Raw genomic sequence first — 25,526 nt, forward strand, 5'->3', positions numbered from 1 at the left:
ATAATATATATTTAATAATATATATAATATATATTTAATTTTATATATTATATATATTAATATATATACAAGCAATAATAAATTTAGCTTAGTTTAAAGTAATTATATCTATTTAATAATATATAATATATATATTTAATAATATATAATATATATATTTAATAATATATAATATATATATTTAATAATATATATTATATATATTAATATATATACAAGCAATAATAAATTTAGCTTAGTTTAAAGTAATTATATCTATTTAATAATATATAATATATATATTTAATAATATATAATATATATATTTAATAATATATATTATATATATTAATATATATACAAGCAATAATAAATTTAGCCTAGTTAAAAGTAATTATATATATTTAATAATATATAATCTATATATTTAGTAATAGATATAATGTATATATTAAAATATATACAAGCAATAATAAACTTAGTTTAGTTGAGAAATTATCTGAGGATTTCTGCCAAAACACCCACCTCTGCCACAGGCTTCTTTGCTTTCCTCAGCTGTTTAATGGACTCCATTATTTTCTCCTTCTCCTTTCTCCTTCTGGATTTTGCTACAGCTCCCTTTGCTGGCTCCTCTCCAACATCACGTTTATGTTTATGTTTGCTGTGCTTTTTCCCAGATTTTAGGGGCCTCTCCCCTTGCAGCTCACCCTGAGGCAAGCCAGCTGCCCTGCCTGCTCCGAGGTTCTCAGGCTGCAGGGGGTCACCAGTGTCACTGTCACCGCTGGCCAGCAGAGCTGGGCACACCCGATGGCATTGCTGCTTTTCAGCAGCAATGTTCTCCTTCTCCTCCCCATTCTCCTTGTCTCCAGCCAAAGCATCTTCCTGCACAGGTGAGCCTCCATCCTCCTCCTCTTCGCTCTCACTGTCCTCAAGCACCTTTTGGTTTTTCGCTTTTTTACGCACAAAAATTTCTTCTTCTGAATCTGGCAAAAAATAAAAAATAAATAAAAGTGCCACAAGTTAATTAACAAACAACCAAATTTACATCTGTTAAATTTGACATATATCACCATCCACAGCAAATGAGCTTCTCATGGAAGCATGAAAAATCTTTCATGAAAAATCTTTCGTGCTTCAAACTCGACTTTCCAAAATCCACTTCTCCCCAGAGAACAGCATTTAATTAACCCAAATTGATATTAGAGGACTTTAACCTTTAAAAAAAAGGCAAAGCTGAAAACCCTTCACTGAGTGTCTTGCCTTGAAATAGTAACAAAAATCACACTACACAGATTAAACAAAACAGGGAAAAAGTGAATAAGTAATTAAATCACATCCCATTCAGTCTTTTTCTTTCTGTAGCTCATAAAAGACCCTTCAGAGGTTTAAAGATGCCTGCCCACATTTTCAGCAACAAGAAAAAATTGGATTCTTATAGGTCAAGCAGTGACAATCTCCTAAAAGATATTTATGAAACAAAAAACGCAGTGTTGGAGAAAATAAATTCCTGGGGATGTGACAGACCTCGGTCCTCGAAGGATGCTGTGCTCTTGCCAAGGGGGCCTGGGGATGCTGTCTCACAGCTGCCCTGGCCGCTGTCAGAGTCGCTGTCCAGGGGTTTCTGCAGGTCTGGGTTCAGCTCCTCCAGTGGAAGCTACAAAGCAAAATCTCATTTTTCTTACTGGGGGAAATGTTTCTTAATGGGGTAACACATTGTTTGTGTAGTCCTGAATCCAAATTCATTCCAAAACCATGGCTAATCTCTCACACACAATGAAATCCACATGCACTCTCCTTATATCTTAATTATGATATTTACATATTTAGTAATATTATTGTTATTCTTGCTATTTACCATATTTATCAACACAAATGCTATTCACATATATGGTAGTATATATGGGAGTTTACATAGCAAAAGCACAGAATCGACATTGGCTGATGTGATTCTATTCAGACCAGACGACTTTTACTCGTTATTTTATTATTTATTAATTTTATTGAGAGCCGGCACCGCGGGCCCAGCAGCCCTCCCGGCATGCACCGCGCCGGCGGACACCGGCAGAGCGCGGCCTTCCCAGCGTGCCCCGCGGCCGGCAGGGCGGGCACGGGGCATGCTGGGAGCTGTAGTCTGCCAGGAGGGGCGAGCCCAGTGAGGGCGCGGAACCGCCTGCGATCAAGGGCGGCGGGCAGCGGGGCTTGGTGGCTACTGGCTCCGCCACCGGCACTGCTGCCTGAACGGGCGCCGTAACGGAACGTACTGGAACCGCCATCTCCCTCCTTGTCCCTCCCGGGCCTCCCACCTCGCCACAGCCCGAGGAGCCGTAAGGCCCAAGGCAGCCGCGAGCCGCCTCCGCCGTCAGCATGCAGCTGGCCATGCCGAACGCAGGGCAGCGGCAGGACTCACCTCAACGGAAGCCTCCGTTGTCACCGGCACCGCCGCCATGGCCCGCCCGCGCTCCCGCCGCCCGGGGACCGCTTCGAGCCTTCGCGCGCTGCCCTGGCCCCGCCCCGCCCCGGCACCACCCAATAGCTGTCCAGATGGGCGCCCTGAGCCCCGCCCCCGACCGCCTTGCTGGGCGGGGTTCCTCGTAGCCACGCCCCCTGCAGAGACCAATCGCGGCTCCCGCTCTCAGGCCGCCCGCGCGCACTATGGCGCCGCCTGGCGGCGGGGGGCGCTGCCCGCGCGCGGGCTGAGGCGGGGCCGTGAGGGGACAGGGGGGGACAGGAGGGGATGTGAGGGACCGAGGGGACATGAGGGGACACGAGGGGATGTGAGGGGACATGAGGGACCGAGGGGACATGAGGGGATGTGAGGGGACATGAGGGGACACGAGGGGATGTGAGGGGACATGAGGGACCGAGGGGACATGAGGGGATGTGAGGGGACATGAGGGGACAAGAGGGGATGTGAGGGAACATGAGGGACCGAGGGGACACGAGGGGATGTGAGGGGACACAAGGGGACACAAGGGGATGTGAGGGACCTAGGGGATGTGAGGGGACACGAGGGGATGTGAGGGGACATGAGGGGATGTGAGAGGCCGAAAGGGACCATGAGGAGACACGAGGGGCTGTGACGGGACACGAGGGGATGTGAGGGGACATGAGGGGATGTGAGAGGCCGAAAGGGACCATGAGGGGACACGAGGGGGTGTGAGGGGACGCGAGGGGATGTGAGGGGACACGAGGAAACATGAGGGGACACGAGGGGATGTGAGGGACCAAGGGGGAGCGAGAGTGACGTGAGGGACTGTGAGGGACTGAGGGGCCGAAAGGGACCGTGAGCGGCCAAGATTGCCTGAGAAGGGATGCGAGGGGACATGGGGGGCTGAGCGGGACGTGAGGGACCGAGAGGAGTCATGAGGGGCCGTGAAGGGCCCAGGGATTTACAGCTCTCTCCATTATCGCCATTGTGGGGATGGGGCTCTGCTGCCAAAACATTTCACATTGTTTCCTTTCATGGGTTAAACAGAGCCTATGTTTCATCTTCGGGATATGCTGCGTGTCATGTCTCCGGGTGACCGTGTGGGTGAGAGCACACGAGTCGAGCTCATGGATATTGGATACACACAGCTATTACTGTCAGCAGCGTCCTCTTTACAGAATAAAATACATGCATTTTCCACTGGCTGCTGTACAGACATACTCTGAGCCAACCATCATGTTAGGTGAATGGGTGCTCAAAGCTTTTGCGTGAATTCTTTCAATTAATTTCAATTTCTCCTTGAATTTCTGAATATTCCCTCTACGTACAAAAGATTTAAGTTTTACCTCTCATAAGTCATCAAGTCTCATTATGTAGTTATTTAACAACTTCTTTACTTAACCTTGCTGCTTAATGTTCCTTAATGGAAGAAAAGAAAGGCTTCTAAAGACAGAAACATTTACTGAAAATACATAAGTCAATGAAGAACTACTTAACAGATGCAAATCACTTCATACTTCACAGATTTCACAGAATATTCGAAGTTGGAAGGGACCCACAAGGATCATTGAGTCCAAGTGCAAGGTGAATGGCCCATACAGGGATATTCTAGTACAGAATCAATCCAAGTATGAAAATATTCTACTTGATCCATTTTTGTTACGTTTATTCTGTAGTTCTTTTGCAAGGGAGGGAGAGCCCTGAGCTGGGGAGAGTGTGAGGGACCCTGTTCTGACCTACAATTGGGGGTATTTGGCTTTTTTTTTTTATAATTACAATTACTTTGTAGAACATACTGCTACAGTAATACATTTCCTTCCAAGCCACCCTGTGGGAATCTTCTATCACTGAAGGCAAGGAAAAAATAAAAAGTGTTTTGGGGTGTTTGGTCAGTTTTTGGGGTATTTTACTGTTATGGTTTTGTCAGGGACAGGGAGCAGGACAGACTGATCTACCATGACAGTTCACATGGAGCCAACAAGCCTGAGAACAAAGGAAGTGAGACAAGCAAATGTCCATGAAACCCACCACAAACACCACAGTTCTGCTTTCTCCTAGCTGCTGCAGGAGCTCCAGTAATTAATTTAGTAATTAGTGTTTAGTAACAGAGGGACAGATGCTGGCTCTGCACAAACACACCTCCTCAGGGCTGCGCTCTCACGGCTGCGTCAGGATGAGAGTCAGAGTCAGCTGACAAGAAAAAGGTGACAAAAAGATTGGCCTTATTAGGGAATTTCTGGGTGGTTACTCATACCTGGCACACAGAGGCAGCCATGGAACAGGTAAAATGTTTGCCATTAAGGAGGTTCTAAATGTCACACAGACTTTTAGCACTGGATCTAGCCCCATATTAAGACTTTTATTTATATTATGAAAGCTAGTTTAGGAATCTGTTTTTTACTAAACAACATACTCCTTCCCCCAGCTTGTAGCAGATGAGGTGTTTAAAAGGAAATCCTCAGAGATAATCCCATCATAACTCTGATCTGTCATTCCCAAATCCAGTCTTGACCCTGGAAATGTGGCTGTTTTCAAGAAAAGGCTGGGTTAACATAGAAATAGGGTTCTGATTGCTGTGGCAGTGGGGTTGTCTCACCATGTGTGTAATATTTATCAAGTTAATAGAATTTATAATGCTTTAGTTATCACACTCAACATCTTACAGGACTGAGCCTTTGTGTTGCAGATCTCTTGAGACAGAGATTGATCTTTAATTTTTTTTTAAAGTACTATTTGTGTAGCCCTACATACGTGTTTTTTATACGTAGATGTGATGAATAATAGCATGGAAATGTTGCCAGATGCCGTGGAGTTTGTTACTGGTCTGGTAAAACTGGTTTTTTCCTCAGATGTTCATCAGCTGCTGTCAGGGAATTATGAGAGAATCTCAGATAATTTATAATGCAGTGAATAAAGGCAACATCTTACAGGACTGAGCCTTTGTGTTGCAGATCTCTTGAGACAGAGATTGATCTTTAATTTTTTTTTTAAGTACTATTTGTGTAGCCCTACATACGTGTTTTTTATACGTAGATGTGATGAATAATAGCATGGAAATGTTGCCAGATGCCGTGGAGTTTGTTACTGGTCTGGTAAAACTGGTTTTTTCCTCAGATGTTCATCAGCTGCTGTCAGGGAATTATGAGAGAATCTCAGATCTATATGAGAATCTCAGATTTAATTTCATTTTAAAATAGATTTTGATGTTTCAACTTGGAAAATATCAGCCCCACAGGTTAAAAAAGGCAAATAAAATGGCCTCAGCATTTATTATTTATAAAATGTTTTGACTCCTGATTTTCTGGTGAGTCAGCAGGGAGCTGTTGGTTAAACAGAACCCAGGAGGTGCACAAGGGAGCAGCTCGCTAAAACAGCATAAACTGCTTAAAAAGGCAAAAAGTCCCCAGGCCCTTTATTTAATGGCAGATGGCTGGAAGCGTTGTCTCTTTAACAGAGGACAGATTTATTGTCTGTGAGGATAAGGGGACATGGCTATGGCAAGGTTCTCCCCAGGAGCTGAGCGCCCTGGTCAGTGGAACACCGCAGGTTCCCACCCCTGGCGCTTCCCAGGCAGCTCCTGGGTGATGCCCAAGATTGTGCCAGCCACTGGTGGATGTGCAGCCCTCACGGATCCTCAGCCACCCTGTGCCCACGGGGGCTGGTGGTCACAGCCCTGCGAGGCTCACTGCTGTGCCTCACTGTACAAATCCTGTTTTGTCAGGTGTTTTAATCCCACTGAGGCTGTTTAGCTGGTACTGGGAGTTATTCAGGGTGTCATCCACTGAGCAAGGAATTTTGGGGAGCAGTGGAGGACTGGTGAAGCTGGAGCAGCACCACTGAGGGCAGCAGGCACCATCAGGGCAGCTGTCACGGGGCGTGCTGGAGCTCTGGGTTAATTATTAAACCTGCAAACAGGTGTTGGGTTTTGGGACAGAACAGGGGAGGTACAGACAGACAGTTCCCTCCTTCCTGGGGCCCGAGGGGCAGCAGCTCTCATCTCTTCTGGGGCAGCTCTGGAAGAGCCACATGCATGAGCTGCACCCTGGGAAGAGCCAGCAGGTCAGGGAGGGAATCCTGACAGCCAGCCCTAGTGAGGGACACCTGGAGGGCTGTGTCCAGTTCTGGGCTCCTCAGGACAAGAAAGACAAGGAGATACTGGACTTGAGCAAGGAGAATTCCCTGGTTTTGGGGAGCGGTGGAGCACTGGTGAAGGTGGAGCAGCACCACTGAGGGCAGCAGGCACCATCAGGGCAGCTGTCACGGGGCGTGCTGGAGCTCTGGGTTAATTATTAAACCTGCAAACAGGTGTTGGGTTTTGGGACAGAACAGGGGAGGTACAGACAGACAGTTCCCTCCTTCCTGGGGCCCGAGGGGCAGCAGCTCTCATCTCTTCTGGGGCAGCTCTGGAAGAGCCACATGCATGAGCTGCACCCTGGGAAGAGCCAGCAGGTCAGGGAGGGAATCCTGGCAGCCAGCCCTAGTGAGGGACACCTGGAGGGCTGCGTCCAGTTCTGGGCTCCTCAGGACAAGAAAGACAAGGAGATACTGGACAGGGTCCAGCAGAGGCCACAAAGATGATGGGGGTCTGGAGCATCTCTCTGTTGAGGAGACTGTGGGAGCTGGGCCTGGTTATTCTGGAGAATGGACAGCTAAGAGGGGATCCCATCAATCCACACCAATGTCTGCAAGGCACGTGCCAAGAGAATGGTGCCAGACTCTTTTCACCAAATCACAAAATTGTTTGGGTCAGAGGGGGCCTCTGCAGATCATCCAGTCCAATGTCCCTGCCAAGGCAGGGTCACCCAGAGCAGGTGACACAGGAACGTGTCCAGGTGAGTCTGGAATCTCTCTGGACAGGGAGACTCCATAATCCTGTTCTAGCGCTCGGCTACCCTCATGGAAAGTTCATCCTTATGCTGAGGAAGTGTTAGAGTTTATGGCCATTACTCCTCACCCTGTTGCTGGGCACCACTGAAAAAAGATCTTTTCGCTGGTGCCCAGCAACAGGATGAGCAGCAATGGCCATAAACAAAACCACAGTGTCTCACCTTAACATGAGGAAGAACTTTATGTTGAGGGTGGCCGAGCACTGGAACAGGTGTCCAGGGAGGGCGTGGTGTCTCCCTATCGGAGACACTCCAAGCCCACCTGGACGCGTCCCTGTCACCTGCTGCGGTGACCCTGCCTTGCAGGGGGTTGGGGCTGCACGATCTCCCGAGCTCCCTTCACACCCTGAATATTCCGGGGTTCCGCGATTCGGAGCCGTCACCTGTTGCGGCTGCGGGGTCGCGCGGGCGGCGTGCGCGCTCCCGCGGCCGGGAGGGGGGGCGGCGCGCGTGCGCGAGCCGGCGGCGCCGGGCAGCGCGGAGCGGCCTCTTCCTCCCTCCCTTCTCCTCCTCCTTTTTCCTCCTCTTCCTCCTCCTCCTCCTCCTCCTCACCCCCGTCCCGGGAGCGCGCTCGGGCGCGTGCTGGCGGCGGCGGGGGCGCGCGCGGGCTCGGCGGGGGCGCAGCGCGGGGATTGTTCGCGCCGCCGCTCGGGGAAGCGGAACGCGGGGAGCGCTCCCCGCCGCCCGGCGGGGCTCCCCGGCGGCGGCGGGGCCCGCTCGGAGCCGCCGGCGCGCAGGAGCCGCAGCCGGGTCGCGAAACTTTGCGTGGGGGTTGCGGCTGCCCTCACGGCCCCGCGGCTGCCGGGGGACGCGCCTCGGCCTCCCCGGGGTGAGCGGGACGGGGCTGGAGCGGGACAGCGGCAGCGAGGGGACGGGGACAGGCAGGGCTGGACTGGCACAGCGATGCGCGCCCCGCAACCTGTGCAGGGATAAGTTTTATATTTGACATTGAGCTATTTCTGAGAGTTTAAGGTGATGCTGTCTGAAAATACGGCGGTTTATTTCTTGAACAAACTTCGCTTAAATGCTGGTGGGTTTTTGCATGTGCTGCTTTCCTGCGTGTTCCTATTCCACGATTATTCTCCCATCAAATGCCTGCAGGATGTATTTCTAGCCCTCGGTGGCCCTGTACACCTGACCCATCAAATTCCCATTGAAACGATTGGTATAAGCGAAGTGATGTTAATTTTGGTGTGATAGGAAACATTTATTGACACAAAGGTGCAATTCCAGAAGAATCCAGAGTTTGAGGTAGTGAGGGCTGACTCAGAGCCTGCTGTATGTGTGTGATGTGTCCTGGCCTCCCTGAGTTCCAGCTGGGGAAGCAGATTCTCTTTCAGTTTTGAAAACTGCTTCCTGTCTGAAGCAATTCGGTTGAGGTGCTTAGTACATAATGGTTGTGGGGTAAGAGAAATTAAAATATAACAGCACATACAGGCCTAGTCAGGCTGGTCAGATGAAAATCCTGTGATGCCAGAGCAGCCTGGCTTCAAATGGGAAAACAGTTTGTAGCTGATTCTCTAGAATCCTTTAAGAAATAACTTCAGGAGGAAGAAGATGTAATTTTTATTTCCTTTGGTCAGAACAGAGGGCAGCGTTGCTGTGTGTGTTTGCAGAACTTGTCAATACCAAGGGAGGAAAATGGGTAAATATAGTTGTCATTTAATCTCTTGCAGGAGGTCAGTGCCTGCACTTCCTTCAGACTAATTAGCATGGGATTAATGGATCATCTCTCGTATCCAAATACGCACAGCAAACTTTGATTGCCCTCAATGATTCACGCTTGTCAAGACAGCTGTAGTTTTTTTAAACAACAAACTGTAACTTTTTTTAAACACTAACTGTACCCCACTGACCGTGACAGAGCATGATCCCTCAGGCGGGTGTGGAGCCAGGAACGTGTCCTGTGGGTGTGTGTCCCCAGCAGCCCCCTGCCACTGCAGCTCTGCAGAGCTGACATGGCATTGGCTCCAGCTGCTTACATGCTCTGTGTTCCTTCTGCTTAAAAATATTCCAGGGCTGGTGTCCGTAGGTTGGTAATTTCATTTACTAATGCAGTAGCCAGTGGATAGCTTTTAAATCCTGGGATTTGGTCCTGTGTTTAGTTTATGGTTGTGTTAAAAGTTTATTGTGTACCCAAATGGAAGTCACCTACCTCTCCTTTCTCCTGGTACAAACTCTGAGATTTTGTCTTACATGGGTGCTGTCAGGTTATAATGCTAAATTTGCCCTAAGTTTTATGATAGGTTTATTATTGCATTCTAGTGAGAGTGCTTGCCCTCTCCTTTGCTGCTCTACAACAGAGGGAAGACACTTTGATCACGCTGAGCCTTGCTCAGATATAGACAAACCCATGAAAATATACCAATGTCATTTGCTTTATGTGCAGTGTCAGCTGAGGCTCTGATCGATTTAAAAAATAGTCGGTTTAATCTCGTTAACATGGTATCTCAGATCTTAACACTTTGAGGAGGGTAACTAAAGGCTTCCCCAGTGACCAGCTTGCATGTGAGTAATGCTTCCAGGCCTCTAATAATTTCCTCCTTAGATCTGTTCCTGAAGCTCTTCTTTTGTCCCAATAAAATATCTCTTCCATGTCTGTGGGAGTCCATACCTGTCTAATGCTTTCTCCCTTATCTTTCTACTTAGACGAAAGCCTAAACCTTTCCTCACTCCTGTCCTTCTGTTGGAATTTTAAATTGGATCATTGATGTCTGAACTTTAAACCTGTAATGAAAACAATGACAAAATGTGACTTTTGGGGCTGTTGGTTTGTTCTAGAAATGGAGGTAGGGTTGTATTTATCTTTGCATTACGTGAAAATACATAATATCTGTATGGTTGCTTTCCCTCTCAGGACTCTGTGATGTTCTTAACCATGTTCATGAATAAATGACACTAAAATTTTAACAATTATTTATGGCACCTACCTATACATGCTTTAGGTTTTTTACCTTGGAGTTCTGAGCAGCTGGAAGGCTGAGCCTCTTTGAACGCCTCTGTTTGCAGCCTCAAAAAGCTCAGCATTTCTTGCTGCCCAGTCCAATGGTGCATGGAGTGAGCCATCACGTCTCACACACATTTATTTATTTGACTTTCCTAGGGCCCCCCACCAGCCTTTTCCAGCCACCCCGTCGCCCAGGCCTGGGCACTGTTGGGAAACCCATCCGGCTCCTGGCCAACCACTTCCAGGTTCAGATCCCCAAGATTGATGTTTATCACTATGATGTAGATATCAAACCAGAGAAACGCCCCCGGAGAGTCAACAGGTGGGAGTTACTTAATAAAGGTTTATTGATTTAAATTGAGTGGATATCTGAATGTAAGGAAGCTGTGCATCCTAGGAATTCTCCATCTGCTAAAGGCCCGCTTGTGGTCAGCAGTTGCTTTTCAGTTAACTTTAATATTCTTGCAGTTGTCCTTTAATCTGGAAGGCTCTAGGAAATATACCGAGCATTGACCTCCAGCTGGTTTTATTTTACAGTCTACAAGTCAATGTCCCTGGTAATTGTTCCACAGTCTGTTACACAAACGTGTAGCAGCTGAGGGGAGGCATTTCAGCTTGTAGATTTTGGAGTCCACACATGGATCAATCTACAGAGTTCTCCCATCCACCCCAAGGCTTGTGTCTGCTCCTGTGTGAGAACATCTCTCCAGGTTCCTTTGCTTGCTTTGGCTGTAGCTCTGCTGACAGCGCAGATACCTGTACAGACACCTGTGTGTGCCACTTGGGTGTCTTAACCTGGGGGTGACATGCACAGCTTCTGGTGTGACCTGGGGGTGCTTTCGTGCATTACTGTTTCTCATATCCTGCTCCTTTAAGAAAAAGTGAAAAAATAATTTTAAATTGTGTAAGCCCATTAATGAATTTTCTGTTCTTGCACTTAATGAATCGCTGCCTAGGGAGGTGGTGGACACGATGGTGAGGCACTTCAAGATGCAGATTTTTGGGGATCGGCAGCCTGGGTACGATGGGAAGCGGAACATGTACACAGCACACCCCTTACCCATTGGCAGGGACAGAGTAAGTGTTGCTTTAACTTTTCCACAGGAAAACAGTTACAGTGTCATTTGAAAAGTGTTCTTTTATTGACATAAACCCAAAATACTGTCACACCTATTGTAGTCTTGGAAATGACAGACAGGACCAGTCAAGGGCTCTGGGAGCTCACTGGTGTTTTACTGAAGTTTGTGTCTTTGGGTTTCTAATTCCCACTTCTTCAGCTACAGAATATCATGAGATATGAGAACTGCATTTTGCTCTTAGAGCTGCAAGGAGACTATTTTTCTTTCACCCTGGTGGGAACTTCCCTTTTCCCTGTTCTGACCCTTGTTCTGTTGCTGAATGATAAAGTCATTGTAGCTGATGATGACTCTGGTTGGGTTTGGTTGTGCTGTGGAGATACGTCTGTGTTCCTGGAACAGCCAGATCAGCTGTTCCTGCCTTGCATGTGCACCCCAGCTCTAAACAAAACTTCCCCCTATTTACTGATCTCCCAAGGGATCTGGTCATTGTTGTGCCTTGGAGGATGTCCAGGATGAGTTCACAGTTACTCTGTAGGCTGTGGGGTGTGAGAATTATCCCAAGTGCTGTGCCAGAACTCTGAGATTTGTGTCTCTCGGAGAGTCTCCTTTATGACCAAAAGGTTTTCTTGCCTTCCCATTTAGTTCACAAAACATCCTGCTATTAATTGGCTGATTTTAAAAATTGACTCACTGTTCTCCAGAGCTTTGATGTCACCATACTAATCACTGCTTAAAATTTACATTTAAAGATACTTCAGTGCAGTTTCTCAGATGAATAAATGACAAACTTTCAAAGTCCTGGGGGAACCAATTGTAATATTTTAAGGTCATTACACAAACTAATAATCAAAAATACAGATTCAAAGAATGCCTAGGAGAAAACTGTACCATTGCTGAGCGTTGTGTCTGTCTGCAATCCATAACAAAAGTTTGTGCTTGATTTTCTTGTGCCCGTGGCAGGTGGATATGGAGGTTACACTTCCAGGAGAGGGGAAGGACCAGACATTTAAGGTTTCCATTCAGTGGGTGTCAGTCGTCAGCCTTCAGATGCTGCTGGAAGCTCTGGCAGGGCACTTGAATGAAGTTCCTGAAGATTCTGTACAGGCACTGGATGTAATCACACGGCACCTTCCCTCCATGAGGTGGGGCCTTCCTGACTGGATATGTCTTCTATCCATCTTAACATTTGTGTTTGTTATTCCTTGCTGCTGCTCTGCTGCCCATTACACTCCTGTGGTGGAAGGGATGAGGGATACAGCCATGTAATTCAACACCTGCCTTACAAATTTGCACTAGAATAGGGAAATGTGATCTGAACTAGACTTGTGTCTGCTGGTCATGTTTCTAACAGGAATTTGCCATACCCTTTCCAGCTGCCCTGTCAGAAAAGGCTTTGTGTGCTTGCCATAAGTCAGCTCTGACAGTTATAACATGCTGTAATAATAACAAGTTTTAAACACTATAGGTGTGAATGCAAAAAGTATATCAAAAAGAAATGATCAAGAGTATTAATTTTCTTATTTTTTCCAGGTACACCCCTGTGGGTCGCTCCTTTTTCTCCCCTCCTGAAGGTTATTACCACCCCCTGGGAGGAGGCAGGGAGGTCTGGTTTGGCTTCCACCAGTCAGTCCGGCCTGCCATGTGGAACATGATGCTCAACATTGATGGTGTGTAGGAGATTCTGTCTCACTCATGTAACAGAGTTCTTTGTGCTTCCCAGTTAATTGTCCTGTCTTTTTATCTTAGTGTCAGCGACTGCTTTCTATCGTGCCCAGCCTATCATTGAGTTCATGTGTGAGGTCTTGGACATCCAGAACATCAGTGAACAAAGCAAACCTCTGACAGACTCCCAGCGTGTCAAGTTTACCAAAGAAATCAGAGGTAAAGCTTGTCCTAAAGCTGCTGCAAGAAAATACCGAAACCTGCTCATAATATATTTGCAAGGCACATGGAGAACTGGGCTGTTCCTTTTTGCCTTCATCCTCTTCAAAGGTGATTCCTGTCCCTGAATTTTTTTTCTGTTGGGTTTTCAGGTCTAAAAGTAGAGGTGACCCACTGTGGCCAGATGAAGAGAAAATACCGAGTTTGCAACGTTACCCGGCGGCCAGCCAGCCACCAGACGTATGTATCAAGGACTGTGTTATAGTTCTTAAAATCTTCAACCTATTAAATATATCTAGAATATATTTGGTGTATTTTTTGTGCAGCAGTAGTTGACTCTGGAGGTGAAGCATTCATTTACAGGAATGTTCAGTCTTAGTGGAGTAGAGGAGTAGTGTGGGTTTTGACTACTTTTTTATTTCTTTCAGCCCAGGAAAACTGAGCTGTATCCTGGCTTTTAAATACAGTGGATTATATTTGGTGTATTTTTTGTGCAGCAATAGTTGACTCTGGAGGTGAAGCAGCTCTGTGGCTTTATAGGAATGTTTAGTCTTAGTGGAGTAGAGGAGTGTGTGGGTTTTGACTACTTTTTTATTTCTTTCAACCCAGGAAAACTGAGCTGTATCCTGGCTTTTAAATACAGTTATCAAAAGCTCCTGTTTTTAAAATAGCTAAAATACAAGAAATTCAGTATATAGCCTAAAATCTTTTCATTAAGAAGAGATCCAGTAACTAAGGAAAATAGAGATTTGCTAAAGGTAGTGTAGAATAGGTTTTTCATACCATTTTTTCCTTTAAAAAAATCTGACTAAGTCTAACCAGAACAAATGTAATTTCTAGGTTCCCTCTGCAGCTGGAGAATGGGCAGGCCATGGAGTGCACAGTAGCTCAGTATTTTAAGCAGAAGTACAGTCTGCAGCTGAAATACCCTCACCTGCCCTGTCTCCAGGTGGGACAGGAGCAGAAACACACATACCTGCCACTGGAGGTAAGGATTTGAGTCCTGCACTGTGGGGTGTCCTGTGTTAAACAGTGTCACAGCACCTCTCCCTGTTCCCCTGCAGGTGTGTAACATCGTGGCTGGCCAGAGGTGCATCAAGAAGCTCACAGACAATCAGACCTCAACCATGATAAAAGCAACAGCCAGGTCTGCCCCAGACAGGCAGGAGGAGATCAGCAGACTGGTGAGTTTTTTTCAGCTGCACAGTCTGTGTTTGTCACTTCTCGTGGCTTTTCCAGAGCATTGGAGCAGGTGATGTTGAGCGGCTTGACCAAGAGAGAAGTTAAAAAATCTGTTTTGGTTAAAACAAATCCTTCTAAACAGAAAGGCTGTTGATGACAAAGAGGGCAGAGTCACCTGAAGCTTCAGTGTAGTGACATTAGTACTTGTCTTGTCCCCAGGTGAAGAGTAACAGTATGGTTGGTGGGCCTGATCCGTATCTGAAGGAGTTTGGAATTGTTGTCCATAACGAAATGACAGAGCTGACAGGCAGAGTTCTGCCAGCCCCAATGCTGCAGTATGGAGGCAGGGTGAGTTTCCATGTCTTGTAAAACTCCTTATCCTGAGGTTATTGAAATTCATGAGATGTTTTGTGTATTTTCCTCTGGTGGGGTACAGTCAAAATGGAGCAGTGCTTGATTTGTAATTTGCCTTTGGTTTTTACCTAGAACAAGACTGTGGCCACACCAAACCAAGGCGTGTGGGACATGAGAGGGAAACAGTTCTATGCTGGCATTGAGATTAAAGTTTGGGCTGTTGCCTGTTTTGCTCCTCAAAAACAATGCAGGGAAGACTTGCTGAAGTAAGTGTTTTCCTATTTATTTAGGATTCTATTTCAAGGTGTATTTTTCTCATGTTTCTGAAAGGTGATGTGTAGTATAAATTGATTTTCCCCTGCCCTTCAAATTATTCTACAGAATCCTAAAGAAAGAGATTCTGTGAACCACTGCTTGGTAAAAGTCATGGTTGCAATAATGCTCAGATAAATTAGGTGGATAAGTGAAAATTTACCAGAGCATCAGTATTAGTTTGGGAGTCTGCCTCAGGATGTTTATCTCAAATGTCTGTTTCTGTAAGGCTTATAAAACTACAGTAGCTGATGACCTTCCTCAGAAAGGATTAGAATCATATTAGTGAGTTCCTGATGGGAATAGAATTGCTAAAAAATACTTATTGTAGTGCTGTGAAATAGCAGAACTAGGGTAGATCTGGTTGATAAAACTGATGAGTGAACCACAGGGAGAAGACCAGAACAAATCCACTTTTATTTCAGGAGTTTCACAGACCAGCTGCGCAAGATCTCCAAGGACGCCGGGATGCCGATCCAGGGCCAGCCCTGCTTCTGCAAGTACGCCCAGGGTGCAGACAGCGTGGAGCCCATGTTCAAACACTTAAAGCTGACTTATGTTGGCCTGCAGCTCATCGTGGTGATTCTGCCTGGCAAGACGCCTGTGTATGGTATGGAGAAGGGGCTGTGAAGTGATCTGGGGTTGTACTGCACGTGGGTGGCAGGAAGGAGGCAGATGAGGTGATGTGTTCTCTTTAAAAAGATTGGACCTGGTTTGTCAGGCCTGGTTGGAGAAGTTGTGCATTGCCAAAGAGCAAATTGAACCTTTGTCAGTGAAGTTTCAAGGATCTGAATTACTATTTGAAAAAAATAAAAGCAAGCAGGAATCACTGCCTTTTTTTCTGTCACAGCTGAAGTCAAGCGGGTTGGAGATACTCTGCTAGGCATGGCCACACAGTGTGTTCAGGTAAAGAACGTGGTCAAAACCTCTCCACAAACACTGTCCAACCTGTGTCTGAAGATCAACGCCAAGCTTGGAGGAATCAACAATGTGCTGGTACCTCATCAAAGGTGAGATTCAATCAAAAGCTCTTCGTAATGTCTGCATTGTCAAGGAAAATTGTGTTGTTGTGTTTGCTAAAATGATACTTTTCAAAATAAAACATACTTCAGAAATTCCCACAGTCTGCAGGGGACAGTGGAGGATTTGTCTGCATTTGGAGTGTTCCCAGTAAGCCCCAAGCCACGGGGAGTCACAGCCATCCAGCAGCCTTCAGAGCCACCAAACTCACCAAGGCTTTTTTCCTGTCTCTTTCCTGCCTTTGGATTCACTCAGTGTTCCTTTTCTTCTTGCCACCAAAAGCATCCTGTGTTTGTGTCCAAACTGAAAGAGAAGGAGTGAGGAGGAATGACTTGGAATCAATGCTTGTAACTTGGTCTGCCTTTGATCCTGTCCTTGTCACTTTCTGTTCTTTCTGGACTGTAAGTGCTGGAGGCAGAGAATTTTGCCCTTAAAGACTCTCACAGGTTTTACTTCTGTTCAGTGCTTTGGATGCACCTTCCTCAGCTGTAATGTTTTTTTGTTCCTGGCCCTCTTTCTTTTTACTGTTCTTATTTATTTTTATGAGTTGACAAGAGGCCACCTCTCCTCTCAAGTCAGGGTGAGGAAGTTGGGGTTGTTTAGCCTGGAGAAGAGAAAGTTGTGTGAAAATCTCACAGCACCTTCCAGCATCTGAAAGGGCCAACAAGGAGGCCAGAGAAGGTCTACAGTAATGGCTTCAAACTGAGAGTACATCTAGATTAGAGATTGGGAAGGAATTGTTCCCTGTGAGGGTGGTGAGGCCCTGGCACAGGGTGCCCAGAGAAGCTGTGGCTGCCCCATCCCTGGAGCTGTTCAAAGCCAGATTGGACAGGGCTTGGAGCAACCAAGGTTAGGGTGGGATGGGTGGAACTGGCTGGGCTTTAAGGCCTTTTCCAGCCCAAGCCCTTCTGGAATTCAGTGATTCTAACTAATAATCTTATCGAACAGGCCCTCAGTGTTCCAGCAGCCAGTGATCTTTCTGGGAGCAGACGTCACTCACCCTCCCGCCGGGGACGGGAAGAAGCCGTCCATCGCGGCCGTGGTGGGCAGCATGGACGGGCACCCCAGCCGCTACTGCGCCACGGTGCGCGTGCAGACCTCGCGCCAGGAGACCTCCCAGGAGCTGCTCTACAGCCAGGAGGTGATCCAGGACCTCACCAACATGGTGAGGGAGCTCTTGATCCAGTTCTACAAATCCACTCGTTTCAAGCCCACGAGGATCATTTACTACAGAGGGGGAGTGTCGGAAGGACAGATGAAACAGGTATTGTCTGATAATTTTTTGTTGCTCATGAAAAGGGTATGATAGTTATGTGGATTATAAGGGATTGGCCATTGAAAAAATATATTTATTTATGTGTGGATTATATTTGTTATTGGAAAAATTAAGTTTCCTTGAATTGCCCTGGGCAAGCACAATTTACCAGTCTGATCATGTCCCTTACCATGCGTCATTTGTACACAGGTTAAAAAAATAATCAAATACCTACTGAATTCATCACATATTAGTTAAATCTTCTGCTTGCAGGTAGCTTGGCCAGAGCTGATCGCCATCCGGAAGGCCTGCATTAGTTTGGAAGAAGATTATAGACCTGGAATAACCTACATTGTTGTGCAGAAAAGGCACCACACCAGGCTGTTCTGTGCCGACAAAACTGAAAGGGCAAGTACTGACTCCATGAGGGGGAGGTGATGGCACAGGAAAGTGGGATTGTTTGATTCAGTGGGGTGGGATCCATCTTGCCCACTAAAGCAGCAGCAGTACTGAGTGGTAACAGGCTTTCTCTACCAAAATAACCAGTTCCTCCTTTTTTTATTGCTCTACATCAGATGGAACAGCTTGGTTTTACTTCTGTTCAGTGCTTTGGATGCACCTTCCTCAGCTGTAATGTTTTTTTGTTCCTGGCCCTCTTTCTTTTTACTGTTCTTATTTATTTTTATGAGTTGACAAGAGGCCACCTCTCCTCTCAAGTCAGGGTGAGGAAGTTGGGGTTGTTTAGCCTGGAGAAGAGAAAGTTGTGTGAAAATCTCACAGCACCTTCCAGCATCTGAAAGGGCCAACAAGGAGGCCAGAGAGGGTCTGTAGTAATGGCTTCAAACTGAAAGAGAGTATGTCTAGATTAGAGAATAGGAAGGAATTGTTCCCTGTGAGGGTGGTGAGGCCCTGGCACAGGGTGCCCAGAGAAGCTGTGGCTGCCCCATCCCTGGAGGTGTTCAAAGCCAGGTTGGGCACGGCTTGGAGCAACCAAGGTTAGGGTGGGATGGGTGGAACTGGCTGGGCTTTAAGGCCTTTTCCAGCCCAAGCCCTTCTGGAATTCAGTGATTCTAACTAATTATCTTATCGAACAGGCCCTCGGTGTTCCAGCAGCCAGTGATCTTTCTGGGAGCAGACGTCACTCACCCTCCCGCCGGGGACGGGAAGAAGCCGTCCATCGCGGCCGTGGTGGGCAGCATGGACGGGCACCCCAGCCGCTACTGCGCCACGGTGCGCGTGCAGACCTCGCGCCAGGAGACCTCCCAGGAGCTGCTCTACAGCCAGGAGGTGATCCAGGACCTCACCAACATGGTGAGGGAGCTCTTGATCCAGTTCTACAAATCCACTCGTTTCAAGCCCACGAGGATCATTTACTACAGAGGGGGAGTGTCGGAAGGACAGATGAAACAGGTATTGTCTGATAATTTTTTGTTGCTCATGAAAAGGGTATGATAGTTATGTGGATTATAAGGGATTGGCCATTGAAAAAATATATTTATTTATGTGTGGATTATATTTGTTATTGGAAAAATTAAGTTTCCTTGAATTGCCCTGGGCAAGCACAATTTACCAGTCTGATCATGTCCCTTACCATGCGTCATTTGTACACAGGTTAAAAAAATAATCAAATACCTACTGAATTCATCACATATTAGTTAAATCTTCTGCTTGCAGGTAGCTTGGCCAGAGCTGATCGCCATCCGGAAGGCCTGCATTAGTTTGGAAGAAGATTATAGACCTGGAATAACCTACATTGTTGTGCAGAAAAGGCACCACACCAGGCTGTTCTGTGCCGACAAAACTGAAAGGGCAAGTACTGACTCCATGAGGGGGAGGTGATGGCATAGGAAAGTGGGATTGTTTGATTCAGTGGGGTGGGATCCATCTTGCCCACTAAAGCAGCAGCAGTACTGAGTGGTAACAGGCTTTCTCTACCAAAATAACCAGTTCCTCCTTTTTTTATTGCTCTACATCAGATGGAACAGCTTGTTCCCCATTTTGGAATAGGTGTGCTCAGTATCTCAGTATTTGTGTACCTGGAGATGTATCCTGGGTTTTTATAGTCCAGAATTCCTGATGATGGGCTGACCTGGCTGTTCACTCTGTTCCCTGTTCTGTCTCCAGGTGCATCTAAGATGTGCCCATGGCACAAATCCACAGGCCAGCTGAGGAACCTTCTTTAGGGAAGCACTTGATCTGAGGTTTGCTTAAAAACCCAGATCTCCGGGGTGTAAGAGCAAACAAGGGTACGAAATAAATTTATCTCAGGAACCTGCATTTTCAGATCCTGAATTACTTGTGTAGGCTTTATCCCACTCTGCAGTTTTAATGGTGCTGGCAAGGGTGTTATTTTCCTCTGATGACACACCAGCTAGATTTGGTGAAGTTTCTAAAAATGAATTCACAGAGAACATTTTCATTCCTCCTGTGTAAACGACCTTAATATATTTTCACCTTTCTGAGCAGTAAATTCTCCAGCAGCTTTCAATAGAGCCTACCTTTGAAAGCATTTTGGGGTCACTTCCAAAAAAGCCCATGGACTAATAATAAACCTTTCTCACTAGGTGGGTAAAAGTGGCAACGTACCAGCAGGCACTACTGTGGACAGCACCATCACACATCCCTCTGAATTTGACTTTTACCTCTGTAGCCATGCAGGAATTCAGGTAATGTCAGCTCTGCTGTGCTCAGGCTGTGCAACTAAATCCTTGTAGTTGTCCCCATGGGAAAAGTCACTCCTGTTTGTTGCTTGGCAGACTCAGAGTGTGTCGGTGCCTGCTTGGCACCGACTCCTCAGTGCCTGCTGGAAGGTGCAGCCTGCAGCTACCACCTCTGTCCTTGCTGTTGCTCTCCAGCTGACTGCTCACCTGTTCTCTGCAGGGAACCAGCCGGCCCTCCCACTACCAGGTGTTGTGGGATGACAACTGCTTCACAGCAGACGAGCTGCAGCTGCTGACGTACCAGCTGTGCCACACGTACGTGCGCTGCACCCGCTCCGTCTCCATCCCCGCGCCCGCCTACTACGCCAGGCTGGTGGCCTTTCGGGCCAGGTACCATCTTGTGGACAAGGATCACGACAGGTAAGGAATGGCCTCATCATCGTGGTAAGCAGGTAGTGAGGCTGAGCTGTGCTGCTTGTCCCAGTTGTTCACGGGTGTGTGTCTGCTCGCAGCGCTGAGGGCAGCCACGTGTCGGGGCAGAGCAACGGCCGCGATCCGCAGGCGCTGGCCAAGGCCGTGCAGATCCACCACGACACCCAGCACACCATGTATTTCGCTTGAGAGCCCCTGGGAGGATGAGGCAAAACAACTACCCATGCAGTCCTGAAGTGTTTGGAAGCCTCCTGCTCTATCCAGGGCCGGGGGATTTCGGACTGCCCACTACCAGCAGCTCCGGACAGTCGCACTGAATCTGTTCTTCACTGCAACGTCTGATGCACCAACACAATTGAGCCATTTGTTTCATTGTTTTCTGTACTAGAAATCCATAGACTTGTCTTTTCTGATGCATTGGACTGAATTTTTACCTCAAAGCGCAAAGGCCGATCATCCTGAAATTTTTCAAGGACTTGGCACGAAAGGTTTCTATCAAATCTTTTGCTAGCTGTGGTTTTTTCAGTTCTCCTCATCCCATGAGCTGACGGTGACTGCTGCTCTGTCTCCGTGCCCTGCTTCGTGAGTATGATGTGATGGCAAAATGTTTTATCCAGCTCGCTGTAATCCTTCTGTCGTGTGGGGCCATAGATTTTTTTATGGAGATTTTAGACTTCACTACTGTAAATGCCTTTTAACAAACATAACTTTCACAGGTATTGCAGTTTTTTGTCAGTTTTACTAATTATCTTTTTAATCTCTGCAGACTTGGGCTGCAAAGCAATTGCACTATACTGCGAGTTAATAGGTGGTTCTTGTTCTGTGAATGTGTAATATAACCAATAGTGATGCCTGTCAGTAGATTTTAATGATAATGGTTATAAATAATACTGCCATGGTATCGTAACAAGTATTGAACCATCATTTCCCCCCTCTAAAAATGATAAAACAAAAAAAAAAATTTAGCTTTTAGGTATTTTGCAAACTTTTACAAAAGTGCCCACTTTATGCTGCTGTGTGGTTTGATAAATCTAAGTGATTTTAAAACTTTTTTCTCATAGAAGGTTTAACTTTGGCAATAAATCTTTGTTTTTTAAGCCCCCCCAAACAGTGTAATTTTCTAGCTGAGGATTGTGCATGAGTTTAACCAACATTCTCGTGTCGTTTTCTGAACACACAATTTGGCAGTTTCTGAAACAAATTAGAAAAGACACATTTCCATGCTTTTTTTAAGAATTATTTTTAACTGTTTTATATTCACTGTTGGTGTCCTGTCTACAACATTTTTTATAAGCTTGGAAACTGGGTGTTCCGTGTAGGAAAGGCCAACGTGTGCAGTTGAAATGTATTGTGTGACAGGCAACCTGAGGACTTGTACCAGCATTTTGAACTGTTTTTTTCCTGGGAATCTGGGTTGCCCACACAATTGCATTTACAGCATGTTGAACCCGTGTGAGTCTCAAATGCTGATTCTGTCCCAGCCTAGAAATTAGGGTTTTTAATCTGCTTGGCTTTTTTCAGCTGCAACCTGTAATCCAGAACAGGGACCTTGTTTCCCTGGTATTCCTGTAATCCATGAACGTAGTAATTTAAGACTAGATTCCTTATTGTATACCTGAGTTAGTGCAGATTAAAGCTTATTCCTAAACTGAGGAGGAGTTTGAGGAGCCCAAGGATTGCACTGTGGTCTCTGATACTTGTGTGGGGTTTGCTGCTAAGTTGTCTGCTGTCCCAAAGCTTAGGAACCAGCCCCCTCCAAATTTCAGCAATAGGAAATGCTGTTTCCTTCAGTCTTTAAGCTTGTAAATAAATGAAAGTTTACATTTCTAAATGCTGTTGTTTTCAGTTGTACCAGAGTACACTGAACATCTTCAAACAGTTTTATAACCTCCTTGCCAGTAGTACGTCTCATAAATTAAGTTTAACCTCTTTTCATTTCTGTTCAAAATGGGACTGAAGTGAACCCTGCTCCTGGCACGTGCCAGGACAGGTTTAGATTGAAAAAACAAAAAAGATTCTTTTACGTTTTTTAACTTTTATTTTAAAGAATACCTCACTTGTGTAACAAAATCAGGACATGTGGGTGGGAGACTGACCGCTGCTTTTCTCAGTACTCGTTCAGGGAGAAGACACAAAAACCCTTTTTAGAGTGAACTCTGACTGACCCAACACACACGGAGAACTTTGGCACCTTGAAAAGCACCTGAGCACCTGTTGGAGGTGGTAGGATCCAAGATCCCTGATTTGAGTTTGTGCACTAGGAATGGGGCTGGTTTAACAAGGGTGCATAAAAAATGAACTTTTATCACCAATTAGTTGTCCAGTGCCAAGCACTCCTGGTTGAGACTGAGGGAAGGGAGAGCCTCTCCTTGGTTTGCCTGTGACTGGATATTTGACCTCAGACCAGGTGGAGCATCAGCCCCTGGTGAGCCCTGGGCCAGCACCTGAGTCGGGCTGGTGTGAGCCCACCCCGGGCACAGGGCTGGAGTTTTGGGGGGAAAGCACTGAAGTTCAGGATCCAAGTTGCAGCAGTGCTGCCCTAGGCAGGTCTGAGCCCAAGTCTGGAGGACTTGAGGACCTGAGTGAGCCCTGTGGGCCTGAGTGACTCGTTCTGCATGTGTCAATCAATGGGAAGATGTGCATTCTTGTAGCTGTAGTTTTAGGGTGTTTTGATTTTTGTTTTTTGGGGTTTTTTTATAAATAAAGCCTGTTGGCCACTGTTTAGCTCTGTGGTGTGAAAGATTTTAAATGTAGCAAAGTTCAAAGAGTTGGGATGGGGGTGGTTGATATATATTAAAAAAAATATTAAAAAAAAAGGGGGGGAGGGGGCAGAAATCCTGTTTTCCACCCGGTTCTGCTTGCTTTGTCCCTGCTGAGCTCTGAACAAGCTCTGGCAATCCCAAGTTAGCCTGTCTCCAGCAGTCTGGCTCTTGTATTGCTGGGAGCTCCCCAGGCACCCGGAGCTCCATCCAGAGGGAGCCGAGGTCGGTGCAGGGGCTGTCCTGTGCCCCCCTCTCGCTGCCCTTGGGATGGGGCAGGGCCATGGATCAGAGCTGGCATCTGACAGCCCCGACCCCTTTGTGGATGTGCTGTAGGAGTTTTCTTGCTCAATAGCGAGGGCGTGACTCTGCTTTCATTTTCAGAAGGCAGGGCCAGAGGGCATTGGATCCATCCCGATCCCGATCCACTGCGAGGCTCTTTCCCTGTGCACTGGAGGAAAGATCTTGCACTGAATATCACTTACAGATTTTCTTAGACCTTGCTATTGACATTTTCATATTTCTATGTCTAGAGGCTGCAATTTCAATGTAAAATGTTTGCATTTGTTCAGTTTGACTTCTGATGTAATTTTTTGGTTTCTATATTGTTAGACTTGTAATGTTTCAAATGGTATTTTATTAACTTTGGACTGGATGTATGTCTCTAGCAATACGAGGTACTTTCTAAACTGTCCTGGGGCTCACAGCCCCGTGTCGAGATAAGATGCTGGTCGTGTACAATTGCATTGTATTTTTTTTTTTAGCCTGCAGGGATATTTTGTGTTCATGTGTCCAAAAAAAATAATAATAATAAAAAAAAATTGGCATTCTCGTGCCAAATGTTCTGTTTTTCCTTATTGCTGTCCAATAAATGCAATGTACAGAGTGAGCAACCAATACTGTTGCCTGTAAACAAATGTCTTAAACTATTTAACTTTTAATTAAAACTTGTACACAACGTGTCACCTGTGGAACTCATTACCACAATATCTTTATTTCTGATGCATTAAGAATTAGCAAGTTAAAGAAATACATATGGGTGACATCTCCCAGGATCCTAAAGGAAGCTGAAATTGCAGACCCCAGGGGCAGGGTTCAGAATGGGCCTGTTTTTATAATGTTTGAGAAATTGCAGAGAAAATTTGGTGTTGATGGACTGTACCTGCCTGGAGAGGGGATTTGATATCAGAGACATGCAGTGAATAAATACAGGAGCTGTTGGCTGCTTCATCTTCTTTGAGTGAGGTGAGGGTTTGTCTCCTCAGACAGCTGCACTGCACTATAAATACTGCAGGAAGGACAGGAAAAGCTTTTGGAGGAGGCCAGAGCGTGGGAGCTGTGAGTGAAACCGGGACAGGATTGTCTGAAATGCCCGGCACCCTCTGCAGCCCCGCGTTAGTGTCAGTTCTGTTTGCTGGGCAGATCCTGGCCCTTTGCCACTGAGGTTGCTCAGCCTCACGGAAACCTGAGGAGCTCAAGCCCCAAGGTTTGCTCATCCTGGTGCTTCCGGACATGATGTAAAGACCTCTTGGACCAAACCTCAGGAATCCAGGAGTGAGTGATGCGTGGGATTCTGTGCCACAGCTTTGCTGTCTGTGCAGCTCTGATTCCAAAATCCCAGCTGGGTCCTGCTCCAGCCACTCCCTCGGGACAGCAGGAGCTGCTGCTCACGCTTTGGGAGAACAGCACGAGATGGGAATGCTTTGACAGCCTGAATTCCTGGGGCTTTTCCTGGACTGGCCCAGCTGGGAACACACACCTGGGCTCCTTGTGGGAATGATGCTCCTGGGGTTTATGATGTTATTGACAAAGTCAAGGCACAGGGTGGGGATTTGCGCTTCCTGGGGAGGACAGGTCTGGGATGTGGTGGGAAGCAGGATGGGAAAGGGATGTTCTGCCCGGTTCTGTGGGTTTAGATGGAGCAGGGCCACGGGGAATTCCTGCCCTGCTCCTGCCTGACGAGACTCAGGGCACTTCAGGAATGAAGTGAGTCTTCAGGGCACTTCAAAGTTCGATACAAGAACTGGCACTTCCTCCTCGGCCCGGTCGAACAAAAAACGTCAAAAAACGTCAAAAAAACAAAAAAAAAAAAAAAAAAAAAAAAAAAAAAAAAAAAAAAAAAAAAAAAAAAAAAAAAAGGGAAAACCACGAAAATAATATTTGTGGCAAAGGCGCAGCGGGAGGCCCGGGCGCCGGCGGGCGGAGAGCGCTCCGCCGCTCCCCGGCTGCAGCGAGGCCCCGGCTGGGCATCCCCCGCTGTCCCGCCCGGTTCCCTCGGGTCCCCCCGGTCCCCGCGGGCCCCAAGATGGCGGCGGGGCCGGCGGGCGGCGCCCTTTTTTTGCGCGGGGGGGG

General features: G+C 46.7%; 2 protein-coding genes across 7 annotated transcripts in view; one reads left to right on the plus strand and one right to left on the minus strand.

Annotated features, from left to right (window-relative positions):
* The window catches only part of CLSPN (claspin), a 17,602-nt gene extending 15,109 nt beyond the window's left edge, over positions 1-2,493 (minus strand). For all 3 annotated transcript variants that reach the window (XM_039729261.1, XM_039729262.1, XM_039729260.1), the window contains exons 1-3: positions 2,387-2,493; positions 1,504-1,633; positions 505-962 (exon numbers count right to left, since the gene is read on the minus strand). In XM_039729261.1, the coding sequence (XP_039585195.1) occupies positions 505-962; positions 1,504-1,633; positions 2,387-2,425 (627 nt within the window). In that variant the 5' untranslated portion in view covers positions 2,426-2,493. The remainder of the gene's footprint in view (positions 1-504; positions 963-1,503; positions 1,634-2,386) is intronic.
* Positions 2,494-8,006: 5,513 nt separating this feature from the next.
* On the plus strand, positions 8,007-24,136 carry LOC120511690 (protein argonaute-4). 4 transcript variants are annotated; one of them, XR_005629805.1, is made up of 18 exons: positions 8,013-10,562; positions 11,197-11,317; positions 12,280-12,461; positions 12,850-12,986; positions 13,066-13,200; positions 13,353-13,440; positions 14,041-14,188; positions 14,265-14,384; positions 14,602-14,730; positions 14,869-15,002; positions 15,474-15,658; positions 15,899-16,058; positions 18,418-18,733; positions 18,998-19,132; positions 19,888-19,989; positions 20,204-20,403; positions 20,496-20,997; positions 22,527-24,136. XR_005629805.1 is itself a non-coding variant. In XM_039729117.1 (18 exons), the coding sequence occupies exons 1-18, from the start codon at positions 8,269-8,271 to the stop codon at positions 20,602-20,604; spliced, it is 2,622 nt and encodes an 873-aa protein (XP_039585051.1). In that variant the 5' UTR covers positions 8,013-8,268; the 3' UTR covers positions 20,605-24,136. The 4 variants fall into 4 exon arrangements, 3 of the variants coding, with proteins under 3 accessions (XP_039585052.1, XP_039585051.1, XP_039585050.1); XM_039729117.1 differs by having other exon boundaries at positions 8,013-8,323; positions 10,397-10,562; positions 20,496-24,136; XM_039729118.1 differs by lacking the exons at positions 18,418-18,733; positions 18,998-19,132 and adding exons at positions 17,017-17,332; positions 17,597-17,731 and having other exon boundaries at positions 8,007-10,562; positions 20,496-24,136.
* The last annotated feature ends 1,390 nt before the right edge of the window (positions 24,137-25,526 follow it).

Source organism: Passer montanus, unplaced genomic scaffold (assembly GCF_014805655.1).
Source record: "Passer montanus isolate IOZ18808 unplaced genomic scaffold, ASM1480565v1 scaffold68, whole genome shotgun sequence".
Classification (NCBI taxonomy): Eukaryota; Metazoa; Chordata; class Aves; order Passeriformes; family Passeridae; genus Passer; species Passer montanus.